This window comes from Pelophylax lessonae, assembly GCF_965119305.1.
Source record: "Pelophylax lessonae genome assembly, chromosome: 5".
Classification (NCBI taxonomy): Eukaryota; Metazoa; Chordata; class Amphibia; order Anura; family Ranidae; genus Pelophylax; species Pelophylax lessonae.
This window is the reverse complement of record NC_138772.1, coordinates 111,744,340-111,760,289: the sequence shown is the minus strand read 5'-3', so window position 1 is coordinate 111,760,289 and position 15,950 is coordinate 111,744,340. Positions and strand designations below refer to the sequence as shown.

At 43.5% G+C, this 15,950-nt stretch overlaps 1 protein-coding gene across 1 annotated transcript in view; it reads left to right on the top strand.

Annotated features, from left to right (window-relative positions):
* GALNT11 (polypeptide N-acetylgalactosaminyltransferase 11) overlaps positions 1 to 15,950 on the top strand; it is an 81,782-nt gene that overhangs the window by 34,718 nt on the left and 31,114 nt on the right. Inside the window, exons 5-6 of the mRNA XM_082257522.1 lie at positions 2,887 to 3,012; positions 4,331 to 4,580. Of these exons, the coding sequence (XP_082113648.1) occupies positions 2,887 to 3,012; positions 4,331 to 4,580 (376 nt within the window). The remainder of the gene's footprint in view (positions 1 to 2,886; positions 3,013 to 4,330; positions 4,581 to 15,950) is intronic.

Below are 15,950 nucleotides of genomic sequence, written 5' to 3'. Positions count from 1 at the left end.
CTGGTGAAAAAAAAAAAAGAAACATTGATTATGCAAGAATCGGCTGCCGTCAGTTAGGATGTGGCCCAGAAGTTGATTGACAGCATGCTAGAGCGAATTGCAGAAGTCTTGAAGAAGAAGGGTCAACACTGTAAACATTGGCTCTTTGCATAAACTTAATGTAATTGTCAATAAAAGCCTTTGACACTTCTGAGATGCTTGAAATTATACTTCAATATACCATAGTAACATCTGACAAAAGTCTAAAAGCACTGAAGCAGAAAACTTTGTGAAAATGACTATTTGTTTCATTCCCAGAACTTTTAGGGATGGCTGTAGACACTTCCTGTTTTAGGGGGACAGCACTTTGTCCTTGTCTCCCAGCTGCTTTCCTCTGTTGTCACTGGGTCAGATGCAGCATTGCACAGGCTTGTTCCATTATTGTCACCATTAGGAAACCCACACTGAGAAATGACATGCAGCAGTTACTAGAGAAGCATGCCTATAGACAGATTGTGGCTGTTTATAGTTTGCAGGAGATCGTCATTGTTGATATACCACAAAGGATAAATAAAGCTTAAAATTGTAATTTTTAAAAAATAAAATGGCAAATATTTGATACATAGTGCTTTAGCAAACTGAATTTTTATTCAGTTGGGCTCGGTTCACACTGGGGCAACTAAGTCGTCTTGACAAGTCGCGCTCCATTCAGTGCAATGGAACCCTTCTAATCGGAATGACTCAAGTCGCTCCGAAATAGAAAAAGATTCCTGCACTACTTGGGGGGCGACTCCGAAGCGGCTTGCATTGACTTCTAGTTGTTTGTAAGCCGCGCTGTAGGGGGCTGCTTCAGAGTCGGGTGACTTTAAAGCCGCCCCAGTGTGAAACGAGCCTAAAGCTGGATACACCCTATACAACTTTGTGGTTAGATTTCCTTTAGATTTAAGCCCCGTACACACGTAGCGATTGTCGGCCGTAAATATTCGGCCGTTGAACGATCGGCCGATTGTCAGCTTGTTAGTATGATGCTTCCGACAACCGACACCGACTTTTCGGCCGAACAGAATCGGGTGTGCAGGCATTAAAATTTTTGTTGGCCAACACCAGAACGGCCGATTTGTTCGCCAGTCAGTACAGAATTCGGCCGAAAAACAACAGATTTGCAAGACTGGGCATGCTCAGAAAAGAAAAAAGACACGGAAAGTTAACCATCACATGACATCACTTCTGCAGTCGGCTGTTGTTGGCCAACAAAATTTGTGTGCAGTCTTTAGCACTTTTCAGCCGACAGGACAGCACCGGACAAAAGACGGCCGATCGTTCGGCCGACATTCGGTACGTGTGTACGGGGCTTTACCTTCAACTATGTAGTGCAAGGGCCTGCCTGATTGCATACAAATTAAAAGTGTTTAGATTTGACCTCATATTATATGGTTTTGGTAAATCTAAGGGCTCTTTCACACGGCCACTCCGTATGTCCGTATTTCATCCCATTTTTTTTGCGGATGAAAAACGGACGTAATGCATGTCAATGGGATTGTGGATGTCCGTGGACGACCATCCGCTGACATCCGATTTTCGTCCTTTCAGTTCTGTTCCGTTTTTTTGGAACGGAACAGAACCCTATTTTTCTTCCGTTTAAAAAAAAAAAAAAAAAGGATGCAAAATCTGATGTCAGCGGTGTCATCCGCTGACATCCGCAATCCCCATAGACATACATTATGTCCGTATATCATCCGCAAACGGATGGGATGATAAGCGGACATACGGAGCGGATGACACAAGTGTCATCCGTGTCCGTGAAAAAAAAAAAAAGTGCCGTAGCGGAATAAAAAATCAGAGCGGCCGTGTGAAAGAGCCCTAAAGGAAAAAATCGAAAGACAATTGTATAGTGTGTATGGCCCATAAGAGTTTACATGTACTTAAAAGGCTCCGTCCTACTGTTGGCCATTTTTAATGCTTCTTTTTTTGTTTTGCTGATGGCTGTGCATTAGAGATGGAGCGTGGAGATAGCAGCGTATACAATTCTTTGTGGGGCACACCTGTATTTATGCGGAAGCTTTGTCAAATGTTAAAGGGAGGAATTAGAACCTGTTGTGTTTGGCTCCCTTTAGTGTTCTGTGAGTATACGTAGATTTGTTTCGTACATGACTCCGTATGCTGCTACATCCCTGCCATGCCAGATAGTAGATATACATTTAAAAATACTTGTGGGCTTGCAGCCTAAGACCACCGATGCTGAAAGAAACGTTTTGGGTTCACTCCATAGGTTTGATCCTCTGACAGCTAGTTAAAATATTCTCAAATCCCCCTTAAGACTTCAGCTTACTTAATGCTGAAAATTCAGTTGGGTAGAGGGTGGTGCTGTTTGGCAGCACAAAGCCAAAATGAGATGTCCGCTCGCAGGATAATTATTGTGAAAACCATTTTAGCTGTTCTTTCCCAAACAGTGTAATTCCAGGTTACTGCAAGGCTCGCTTTAGATGTGAAGCAACATTGTCATGCTTCTGAAAGCCAATGGTCGGATTGCTCTTTTTGAGGCATTTGACAGGCAGTGAGGAGGAGGTTTTAAACTTGTAAATGCTGCACCACCTCACCACTACTGCGTGCATCCATATTCAGTTGAATAGGTTGCGTTCGTCGGCAGTACTGCCCATTGAACATGACAGGGGAATAATTTTACATTTTTGTTGCAGCATGTAACACCCCTGTCCACACCCCTTGCTCCCTAATTGGGGGGGGGTGACGTAGCTCAGCTGTGTTTTTACTAAACCTTCCTTATTCAGCTTTTACAATGGAATATATGTGCAGAGACAAACTGGTATGCTGTAAGTGATATAGATGATGAAAAAAATTCTTCAAAGCTCATAAGCAATATTAAGTGCAAAGGGATTTTTATTCTTCCAGATGACTTGAAGATACAGCTTAATGGCTATATTCAAGAGAACCTTCCAAATAAAGTAAAGCTGGTGAGAAACCGACAGAGGGAAGGGCTGATTCGTGGAAGAATGGTTGGAGCATCTCACGCTACAGGTGTGGCCAATTATTTTGAGTGATTCTTTAAAAAAATAAAAGTTGAAGCTTAAAGCTAAATTGAACACAAAAGCAAACATTTTTATATATCGCAGCTTACCAATTCTTAGATGTGATGGCTGCATTCATTTTCTTTTTTTAGGCTTTCTTTCTTTTAATTACACCAGGTGATCTGGCCAGTAATTCTGTTTTCTATGTATTTTTTTTTTTAACAGAGCAAGCTCTCTGCAAATGTATCTGTTAAGAATGTTGAGACAAATGGTTTATCACTGACAGGGGTGCTTACAATGATCAGCTTTTATTTATTCATGTAAAACCGTTGCTGTAACTGCTTATGTAACTAGAGTGTGAGCTGGTTTTAAATTGTGGTGTACATCTAACATTCCCCTCCCACTAGATTAACAATGATTCTGTCCAAAGGTGCCCCTGTGCTCCTTAATCAAGACTTGGGGCACTAACACAGGAGGTGTGTAACTGGCTAAATCACCAGATGAAAAAAGAGGGGGGAGCCTTAAAAAAGTAAACAAATGCAACCATCACATTTAAAGCGGAGTTCTGGCCTCAAATACCTTTTTAAACTAAAAATACCCCTATAATACTAATCCATCGCCCTTTACAGAACCGCTATTCTCATACTTACAAGGTATACAGTATTGGATTTTAGTCAAAATCTTACTTTTAAAAACGCTGCCTGGGCGCGGCCATCTTGGATGTGGGCAGCTGAAGCCAGTGTAATCTGCTGTGTCCTTCTTCCTGATTCCAGGGAGTGTTCTGGGAGTTCTTCCTGATTCCAGCCTCCTGGGAGTGATGACAAACAGCTCCCAGGATGCAATGCAAAGGCGGAAGTGATGTCACAGACGGGGGAGAAGGAGGAAGTACAATTAAAAATGCCCTGAAAATAAGCTAAGGGACCCCCGAAAAAAATTGAAAATGGCCAATTGTTGATCAGCATAGCGAGCACTCCAGGAATCACTAAAGTTGCAAAATAGGCCGGAACTCCACTTTAAGGGTTGGTAATCCGCAATATATTATATTTTTGGGTTTAATGTCACTTTCAAGTTCAGGCCCCTCTAGGTGTCCCCTCTACAATGAAAAGGACTGCCTGCCTGCGGATGTACAGAACACCTGTGCATCCCATGCGGTCAAAGACAGCCCTTCACACAGGTGTAAGGCTTAGATACGCCAGTGTGAACCAGGCCTTAAAGATAATGTCATAGAAAGATATGAGAATGTGGATAGAGCAGACAAATTTGCGCTTTAATATTAGAAAGCTTAGTTTTTGTGTACAATAATCTGACCCCAATTCTTGTTTTTGCAGGTGATGTGCTGGTATTCCTGGACAGTCACTGTGAAGTAAATGAGATGTGGTTACAACCATTACTGGCACCCATCAAGGAAAATTCTAAGACTGTGGTGTGTCCAGTCATTGACATTATTAGTGCCGACACGCTAATGTACAGCTCCTCCCCTGTTGTACGGGGGGGATTTAATTGGGGTCTTCATTTTAAGTGGGATCCCGTGCCTCTATCAGAATTAGGAGGACCAGATGGATTCACTGCTCCTTTCAGGTGATGGATCGTTGTTAGATGAATTTTTGCAAACTGAAATGCTGCATCCCACATGAAAATAGATGATATAGAATATGTAGGGGTTTTATCTTTGTTTTGATTTTTAAGATTTTTAAGTATAGAAAAGAGAAGGTAGACAACCAGTGTTATGGTACATTATCTCTAAAAGACACATTGTACAAATGACATTTTTAAGCGTAATACTACATGGTATGAAGACATCATATTTAGGGTACAATGGACATGCTAAGGCTTGCATCACATTCAGATATAAGACAAATGTTAGCACATTGGCAGACAATAATTCAAAGAACCAGTAGGTTTTGATATCGATAAAATACAAAACATGAAAAGACGGATAAATAAAAGAATCAATACTTTTGGGCAATGACTATAGCTCTATTATAAGCTCAGAAGACTATGGCATCTGATTATAAACCCTCCACTGAGGGATGAAGGTGACGAACTGGCGAGAGCTGTCTCCACTTCCGCATATTCGTTAAAGGAGACCTTGGATGAAGTTTGTGTCACTGCCATAATTCACAGTAGTTACACCTGTATTTAGGATGTAACATGTTCAGCATTCTCCCCCTCTCCTCTGTGACAGGAGGCATGGGATCTTCTCCCCTCACCCGCTGTCATAATTTAAAAACAGCGCGGAGCCCCACATAGCCGCATCTTTCATTCACTATTTCCTGTGAGGTAATAGACTACAAGTACCACCAGCCATTACGGCTAAAGGCTTGGAGTTCTCAATGAGCTGCGAGGGCACTGGTGAGCGCTCTCATAGTTCATTGGTCTTCCTGTTCTCAAGTAACTTTCTGTCCGTATCGGAGGTATGGCCAGACAACTCTCCTGAGAGTCTGCAGGAGCCCGACATTGCACCTGTGATCTGGTGATTGCGGATTCTATTCTCTGCAGACTCCTTGGAAAAAAAAAATAATGCACATTTCTTTATTGTACATCAGGGGACACAGAGCCCGTAATATTGACTATCTGGGTTATACGCTACTTTTAGGTGATTGGACACTGGCAACCAATAGACAGGAAGTACCTCCCATTTAACCGCTCTCATACAGGAAGAACCTCAGTTTTTTCGCCAGTGTCTTGAAGGTGGTGTTCATGGCTGTTAAAGCTCTTCAATCTTAAATTATGTCCCAGTAAGGGGGTGTTTTGATCCGATCCATTCGGATGGCTAAGCACTAAGTGGATGGTACCCGAGCCTCAGCTAAGAAGACCCGAGGTTTTGCCTGTAATGTGACCCATCTGGGTGCTGGACACTGATAAATGGAACCCTGGTTATTTATTATCTCAAGGAGTTTGCCAGCAGGGTGCTTTACAGGTCCAAGGGTGTGGACCCAATAAAAAAGGGGGATCCGGTCCCTGAAGGTCTGATTGACAAAACCCAACGTGATGGGTGAAGTTTGGGTCCTGTATAGGACCCTGCGGCGGGACTGGTAAGTCTGTTACTTTTTTGCTCTCCTTTTTAAAAAAAAAGTAAAAAAAAAAAAAAAAGAGTGCAGGGACGGAATTGCACGTTTTCTCTCCTGTACTGTGTTTTGGCCACTAGATATCACTGTTTGGCAGACATGTATTTGCTCTGTTTCTCCATATATCTCTGGGCGCACACAGATGACGTCATGGACATGCACCTGGATCGCCTTTCATTTTCAGTGCTGCTGGCTGGATGTGACTGTTCTCTGCTAAGCTGAGCTGCTGGCCGAGACCTATGGGACACAGAACAGGTTGCAGTTTCTGTTTGGGCATGTGAATTTGGAGGCTTGGGCACATCTACACGGTAGGAGAAGGGTAGTTGTTCTGTGATAGCTGTACAGTGCTGGATCACAGTTTTTGTGCAACAGGTTGTTCCCTTACTTCTGGGTCTTTATGTAAAGCAATGTCCTTCAGAAAAAGAAGTAGGGGAAGGGGGGCACAGCAGGGAAAGGGACAAGTGTTCCTGCATTAGGATTAAATAGTCCTAGTTTGGCTCCCGCTGTGCTATCTTCCCCTGAGAGGCCTGAAGCAACTGGTCAATCTGAGCCATTACGCTTATCAGTTATTGTTGCTACCGCCAATGCTTCAGTGTCTACCTATGTTATTAAGGATGATCTGGCATCTGCCTTGGCTAGCCTTGCAGGTAGAATAGCCCGAATGATTGCTTCTGTTTCACAGGGCGGGAGAAAGCGGGATTGATCCCCCTCTCCTGTACCCGGGCCCAGCAGGGATGCAACAGAGCTCCTAGGCCAGGGGTGGGCAAACTTTTTGACTCGAGGGCCGCAATGGGTTCATATATTGGGCCTGGACCAAGATGCAGATATGCCAGCGTGCCCCCTTTCAATGCAGATATGCCAGCGTGCCCCCTTTCAATGCAGATATGCCAGCGTGCCCCCTTTCAATGCAGATATGCCAGCGTGCCCCCTTTCAATGCAGATATGCCAGCGTGCCCCCCTTTCAATGCAGATATGCCAGGGGGCCCCCTTTCAATGCAGATATGCCAGGGGGCCCCCTTTCAATGCAGATATGCCAGGGGGCCCCCTTTCAATGCAGATATGCCAGGGGGCCCCCTTTCAATGCAGATATGCCAGCGTGCCCCCTTTCAATGCAGATATGCCAGCGTGCCCCCTTTCAATGCAGATATGCCAGGGCCCCCCGCGAGACCAGTGCACTTACCTCAGGCAGCACTTCTCTTCAGTCCCCCGCCGTCTTCATGAGTCCTCAGTCCTCCCATATCCTCCTCAGCCAATGGCATGGGGTTTGCCTTTCGGCCAATCAGGAAGCGGGAGGACCCTGATTGGCCAGAAGGAGAATCCGTGTGACAATAGCGAATTTTCATTAGCTATTGTCACACAATGGGTGGGCTCGGGGCGCACTGCTCTGTGTGCCCCGGCCGCCACTGCCGAAGTTCCTCAGGCGGCCCGGTACCGTTTGATCCACGGTACCGGTCCGCGGCCCGGGGAACACTGTGCGCTCTGCGGGCCGGATTAAAAGGTCCGCCGGGCCGTAGTTTGCCCATTCCTGTCCTCCTAGGCTCTCAAGGTCTTGCAGGGGCTTCTGGTTTAGAGCCAGATTGGGCAGAAGATGTTGAAGAGGTGGCTGTTAATGATTTGGAAGAGGGACAGGCTGAAGATGGTTCCTCTTCTGAGGGCTCAGATTCTGACCATTTTCAGCATCTCACTCTGAGTTTACTGATTCAGTCCCTCACCGAAATAGTTTGGACAGGGATTAATTTACCTCCTCTGGAAATGTCAGAAGCCAGAATTGGCGGCTCTTTCCTGCAAAGAGCCATTTTTGATTCTTCTTTAGGACAGGGTGGTCTTACGCCCTCATCCGGACCTTTTTGCCTAAGGTGGTTTCCGGTTCTCATCTAAACCAAGATATTGTTCTACCTTCCTTTTTTCCAAGTCCTCAGACTACAGAGAGGAAATTGTTGCATTCTCTTGATGTAGTACGAGCAGTCAAAATCGATTTAAAAATGTCAGCACTAATTCGTAGTACTGATGTTCCTGTCAGAAGGGCCTAAGAAAGGCCAAGGGGCAACTAGTTCCACTATTTCAATGTGGATTTGTCAAGTCATTGCTCTGGTATATGGCTTAAAGAGTAAAGTTCCACCCTCTAGGTTAAAAGCTCACTCTACCAGGAAGGTAAGTGCTTCATGGGCAGTGCATCATCAGGTGTCGATGGCTCAGATTTGCAAAGCTGCTACCTGATCTTCAGTTCATACATCCACAAAGTTTTATCAAGTTGATGTAAGAACCTGAGAAGGGGCTCAATTTGGAAGTAGCGTACTTCAGGCAGCAGTATAAGCTCTTTCTTGCCCAGGGGCAATTGTGGGGTTACTGTGTCCCCTCCCCTCATGGGCATTGCTTTAGGATATCCCAGATAGTTATTTTTACCGGCTCTTTGTCCTGTGAAATACGATAAAGAAAATAGGATTTTTTCCTACAACTTACCTGTAAAATCCTTTTCTTGGAGTACATCACGGGACACAGAGGTCCCTCCCCTCTTTTCTGGGATCTTCATTGCTTGCTTCAAAAACTGAGGTAGGAGGGGTTATATGGGAGGTACTTGCTGTCTATTGGTTGCCAGTGTCCAATCACCTAAAGGTAGCGTATAACCCAGATAGTTAGTCATTATTACCGGCTCTGTGTCCCGTGGTGTACTCCAAAAAAAGGATTTTACAGGTGAGTTGAAGGAAAAATCCAATTTTTTCTTTTTACTTGCAAAAAAAAAAAATGTGCAGTTACTATTATTATTATTATTTATTTTTTTTTTTTTTTTTTTAAAAGGTGAACTTTTAGTGTATATTCACATTGATCCGACTTGTTAGGCGACTTGTCAGCCTGACAAGTCGCAGTCCTCACGCTCCCACTGTGTAGTACAGTTGCCGTTCTAATAGGAGAGACACAAGTCGCTCCGACTTAGAAAAAGGGTCCTGTACTACTTCGGGGCGACCTGGAGGCGACTTGCATAGACATTCATGTTATGAAGTCCGTGCAAGTCGCGCCGAAGTCGCGCTGCACGCGACTTCACAGGTTGCCCCCTAAGACGGAGCGACTTAATGTGAACGGAGTAATTTTCTTTTAAGCTAGTAACCATCAATATAACAGTTTTGGGTTTTAACAGCCAGTTAAATTCCCTAATGTCTTCTGTTTGTTTTGGCCATCTGATATACTATATGCAATATCTAGCTTTGACAGATCAAAAGTTTTTTTTTTTTTCTTCTTTTTGTGGGACTGGGTGGGGTACTGCCAAAAATATAGAGCAAACTCGTTCAGAAACATAGCAAGCTATAGTTATTAGTTGTGTTGATCTTACATTTGTTCAGACTGCTCCTTAAAGAGAACCTATAACAGGCAGACTCTTGCATTTGTGATTTTATACTTTGCATTTCTCTACAAGAGCTCTAAAAGCTTAAGGTGTAAGTTCTTTTTTTTTTTTTTTTTTTAACCTTTTTAAAAAAAATAAAATTAATGCATATTTTTGCAGGTAAAAAAATATGCATTTATTTTTTCCACTTGGATCCTTTAAAGCATTGCAACCGCGATCAGCAGATTGCCAGGCAGGACTCCTGCAGAATTGTAGGTGTATCGGTTTGCTCGTACCTCGTAAGGGAAGGCAGATACACACTGGCAGGAAGAGACAATGAACTACCACAGCACTCAACAGTGCCATGGTAGTTAATTGAGAACTACAAGCTGACAGCCACAAAGGCTGTTGGTAGTTTCCCATTTACAGAAAAGTTTTTTTTTTTTTAAATAGTAATAGTGAGGTGCAGACCGGCAGCAGCTGCAGGGGTTGGAACAAGTTACATGTTCCATCCTAAGAAGGGGTAGAACATGTTCCCAAAGATGAACTCATAGTTACATAGTAGGTGAGGTTGAATAAAGACAGTAGTCCATCCAGTTCAACCTGTGTAGGTGTGTGTGGCTGTAATCATCTCACATAGCCCTGAATGTTCTGATCCTTGAGATGTACGTCGAAGAGTCTTTTGAAAGCCACCATACTACCCGCAGAAACCACCTCTTGTGGTAGAGAATTCCACAATCTTGTAGCCCTAACAGTAAAGAACCCCCCACGTTGCCTGAGGTTAAATCGCTTCTCCTCTAATCGCAATGTATGCCCTCGAGTCCTCATGCAATCCATCCGACTGAACAGCTGTTTTTCTAAGCTGAGATCCCCATTGAGATATTTATAAATTGCTATCATGTCCCCCCTCAGGCGTCTCTTCTTCAGGGAGAATAAATCAAGCGATTGCAGACGCTCTTCATAATTAAGGTCCTCCAATCCCCTAATCAGTTTAGTTGCCCTTCTCTGGACTCTCTCCAGCTCCAACACATCCCTCCTGAGGACTGGCGACCAGAACTGGACAGAATACTCCAGATGTGGTCGGACCAGAGTTTTATAAAGTGGAAGGATTATAGTCTTATCTCTGGAATACATCCCTTTCTTTATGCATGCTAATATTCTGCTGGCTTTGGCAGCTGCCTCTTGACATTGCATGCTATTGCCTTATCTATCATCAACCAAGACTCCCAGATCTTTCTCCATTTTTGATTCCCCCAAGGGTTCCCCTCCTAACGTGTATTGTGCTTTTATGTTTCTAGTCCCCAAGTGCAAAACCTTACACTCCTCCACATTAAACCTCATTTGCCAAGTCGTTGCCCACTCCGTTATTTTGTCCAGGTCATTCTGTAGGATATCTGCTTCATGCTGTGCAGTTATTGCCCTGGTCAATTTTATGTCATCTGCAAAAACTGCTATCGAACTCCTGATCCCGACCTCAATGCTGTTTATGAATAAATTGAACAAGGTTGGTCCCAGCCAGGACTGAGCCTTGGGGGACCCCGCTTACTACCTCAGACCAGTCTGAGTATGCGCTGTTTATTACCACCCTTTGGACACGCCCTTTTAGCCAGTTCCGTATCCAAGAGCAAATCCTGCTGTCGATACCTGCAGACCTTATTTTATAAATTAAGCGCTTATGGGGAACTGTATCAAACGCCTTAGCGAAATCCAAGTACACCACATCCACTGGTCTGCCCCTATCTAGCTCACAGCTCACTTCCTCCTAGAATGTTAAGAGATTGGTTTGACAAGAACGCCCATTTGTAAACCCGTGCTGATTACTGCTGATGATGTTGTTGTCTTTAGCAAACTCTACGATATAGTCCCTTATCATCCCCTCCAGAAGTTTACATACTATTGATGTCAAACTGACAGGCCTATAATTTCCCGGTATATGCCTCTGACCCTTTTTGAATATCGGAATCACGTTAGCTTTCTTCCAATCCCCTGGTACATCTCCTGTCCTAATACTGTCAGCAAAGATCAGGAACAGTGGTCTAGATATAACCTTACTGAGTTCCTTGAGTACTCTGGGATGTACGCCATCCGGGCCCGGTGATTTGTTTGTGTTAAGTTTGTCCAGCCTTTCCCTGATTTCACCCTCCTGTTAGTCATAGTGGCAAGTCCTGTGTATTACTACTAACCATACAGTCATGGTCAGTGTACCCCTCCGTATCCTGTGTAAAGACTGACAAGAAAAAAGCATTCAGCACGGTTGCTTTTTCAGTGTCCTCTGTAACCATCCTCCCATCATTGTTAATTATGTGTGCAATATGCTCTGCCCTAGTTTTTTTGCTGTTGATATATTTAAAGAATTTCTTTGGGTTTTTTTTACTATCCTCCGCTATTTGTCTCTCAAAGTTGTTTTAGCCATCTCGATTTTGTGTTTACTTTTCTTATTTGCCTCCTTGTATTGCTCGAAAGCCGATACTGTGCCCTCTGCTTTATATTTCTTGAAGGCCAATTTTTTTCCCCTAATAAGTTTTTTAACGCTACGGTTTAGCCAGCCAGGTTTAGCTTTGTCTCTTCTAAATGTATTTCCCATAGGAATGCACTGCAAGATGCATTTGCTTAATATGTTCCTAAAGCATTCCCATTTCTCCTCTGTGGTCAGTGATCCCAGGGTTTGGTCCCAGTTTACCCTTTCCATCAATGAGTACAATTTTGGAAAGTTTGCCCTTCTGAAGTTTAGGGTTCTTATGTTCCCCACTTGCCTTGTTATATTGTTATTTATACTAAATGTGATCATCCTGTGATCGCTAGAGCCCAGGTTGTCCTGGACTCCTACCTCCGAGATTATGTCTGGGTCATTAGTGATCAATAGATCCAGGAATGCGTTTTCCCTAGTCGGAGAGTCCACCAACTGTGACATGTAATTATCCTGTAAGGTTTCCATGAATAGATGGGCCTTCTGTGAGTGTGTAGTCCCCTCTTCCCAGTCAATGTCGGGATAATTTAAGTCCCCCAATATGATGACTGATCCCAGTTTTGCCACTTTACCCAATAGTGCTAAAAATTCCAGCTCTACCTCCTCCCCTTGTTTAGGTGACCTATAGCAAACCCCCACAATTACTTTCCCTTTTCTCCTTCCCTATGGAGTTCTACCCACACAGATTCTAAATCCATGCTCATCCCTTCTGTAATGTCACTCCTCTCTATCACACTTACATTGTTCTTGACATAGAGACATACCCCTCCCCCTCTTTTTCTTACCCTGTCCTTCCGGTACACCGAATACCCTTGGATATTGGCCAGCCAGTCATGTGAGGGGTCGAACCAAGTCTCCGTTATTCCCACAAGGTCTATTTCATCCTCATGTACTAACATTTCCAACTCATCCATTTTATTAGCTAGGCTCCTGGCATTAGCATAAACCCCTCTTAGATTTACGGAAGTTAAACATGATTGGTGGGTATGTTTATTCCTGTTTGGTCTGAGGATTTCCCGCACAGACCTACCAATTGATGTTATGGACCTACTGTCGCTGCTGACTCTACAACTGCCTTCAGTCCTTTGCTCCCTCCTGACTGACTCTACTTCCGAGCCCTCCCCCCCCGTCTCCTAGTTTAAAGTTCATCCTTTAACTATCTGTAAATAGTGATTTCAGAAGATTCACTCTGGTACTCCTTGTTGTGCCTCCTCACTTGGTTCATCACCTTGATGGGTGGCCTTGCTGATCCATGGCGAGGTATGGGAAGTAGAAGGGATGAGCCCAGGCTAAAGCTGGCCAAGATGTATTTATTATAGTACCTCCCCGAGTTTAGGGCTTTATGGGGTGCTCTTTAGTATATGTGAACAAAAAGTGCCTAATTTTAAAGTATGCAAAGATTGATATCTGTAAAGTGAACACATGCAAAGAAAAATGGTCGATGCCTTCAACAGGAATAAGGTGGATTATGCACAAAGTCCCCAGTCTCTATCCCTAACGTCTGTCCTATGAATGAGAGCACAATCTCTTCCGGCTACCACATTCCTGACATTTCTAAAAGAGGGATTACACACATAAACAACAATATGTTGGTTGAGCTGTGGATTTATTTTCATGTAGTAACCACCAGAATACATTGCTTCATTCCGGGATTGCTGTTTTAGCTGCTTTTGTACTTTGTGTCCCAGATTGGAGAAAGCTGGATTTCAGCTCTGCCAGCTCCTCTCTCATAGTGGCGTCCAAGCCAGCTCCTGCTGTAATATGAATACATGACCTGGCTCTTGGTATCTGCCTGGAATCCAAAGGATTCATTTGACCAAAAACAGGATACTATTAGATTCTATTAGCTGGATTGGATTTTGGAAAATGTTTTGTGGTTGGGTTGGCCGCATGTCTGTATTGCTGTAAATATAGAGAGTCGCAATATGGAAGTGATTTTAACTTTCCAGAACTGGGCTGAGCTAAAAACGGTTTCCCAGCATCAGCATACCGTCATCTGGTGTTTGTCTACCACACTATTTATATTTCAAAGTAAAATTGTTACTTTATTAATAATGTTATATATAGCTTGTTCTTCCATGGTGATTTATATCTTAATCTATACCCAAGACCCCAGGGGTGATTTTTAAAGGAATAGGGAGTGCTCACCTTGTAAAGTGAATTTTCATTAAGCTTAATAAGATGAAGCCGTGTACACTGTAAAGCCCATCTCCAGAACTTGACCCTGCTTTTCAACTTTGAGCCATATCAAAGCTCACCCTGTTGTGTAATAGTCCTGCAGACTCTATATTTATGAAGTGTTTTCAGATGGCGACATTCAGCATACTTGGTGGACCATGCATGATCAGCCATGGAGTGTTCCTGGAACAGATGCTGGAATGTAAAGTCTTATTATTCTGCTTGTGCAATTTTGTTTCCATTTGACAATACACCAATGGTTAAAAGAGAAGTTTGGAAATTCAAAAAACAAAACAGTCATACCCAGGTGGATGCTGCATCAGTCCCCTGCCGGTTCTAAGACTGAGAACCGAGTGATCAAATACCACTGATTGCTCGGTTCTTCGGTGAGCAGAGAACCAGTGACTATCTCACTGGACTGTTGGACTGTGGTGGGGGTGGGAGCTGGCTCAGGCTTTCAGTGGAGCACTGAGAGGCTCAGCCATCTGACATTCCAAGCATCTGGGTGAATCCCAAAGTTGGGATCTCTCCAGAGTCTATACCCGCTTGGTGACGTCAGTCAAAAGCAGACTTTTTTTTACCCGAAAACAGGTCACAGTAGTGCAGAATGACCCACAGGAGAAGTATGGTCAAAAGAGCTTTGGCCTTACTTCTCCTTTACACGATAATAAAGATCAGCAGCAAAAGACTTTATGCAGCTTTAGCGATGCATGAAAGCTGTTAGTAATATGCATTTCATGCATCAACATAATCTTGGAGACCGAGGGATGGCCTTGCAGTTAAAGATGGCACCTGTTTCGGCATTTGTGGGGGTGCAAAAAAAAATGTTACTGATTTTAGCATACAAGTAGAAAATTGGGGTCAGTTAGTAAGTGTATTTAGTTTACTATAGATTATATTATACTTTCCAACTTTGGCAGTTATTAGATTTTTGTACCTGACTTCTTTTCTGCTAAAAGGACCCAATCACCTGCAGGGAAAAAAAAATACCAAGGGTCTTCTAACCATGGGTCCCTCTTTTTTTCTTCTGCGGTTTCTTCTCCTGCACTGAATGATGCTCCCATAGTGAAATTTTAGTGGCATTCAATGCAGTAGTACTGTAAACCCACTCCAGACCCCCCTCCCCTCCTCATGTGGCCATGGCAGCCTGGGCCTACTGGAAGTGGTTTAATTTGGTGTATGAGCAGATCTTCTGTGGGGCACAGTGCTGGACTGAAAGTGAGTTTTAAAATTTCACAATACTTGCAGAGTATTGCAGATTTTTTACTTTTTCCTAAAAAAACACTTGGGGTTCTTCTTTAATTAACCTATCATGTCCTAGAATCCTTGAAAAAAACCTGTTTGAATGCTCTAATCATATGCAGGGGAAATTTAAAGTTAACACAATTCACATTATAATAAGGATATAGTGTAGACCCTGGTGTTCATGCTGAGCTAGTGTCCCCCTGTGGTTACGATGTAGAAGTTAATCGGAAGACTGCGGCCATCACTGTACTAGCTGAGGTTACTATGGTAATTTACAACTTCCACAAAGGCTGACCAGGTATCACATATGCATACTTGCATTGTTCTAAGCTGGCCCAATGTTATGTATGCAAAGTATATCTTCCCTGGAAATCATTTTTCATCTGATTGTTCCTCAGATTTAAGCCATAATCTGAAGCGTGTGGCCAGTTTTTACAGCCAAAAAGAGACAAACTTGTGAGCTGATGGCCACGTGATCATAAGCCTTTGGTGGTAGAATTGTTGTTGCCTGTAGCAAGCAATCATAGTCCTCCTTTCCTGTTTCCAATGCCCTATGCTAATTGAATTTGTCCATGAACGAAAAAAGTTTCTTTCAGACCTCTTAGATCAGGGGTAAGGCAAGCCTGGAGAGGTGGAGATTTTCCTGAACAACATGGAAGAGACCAAAAATCATC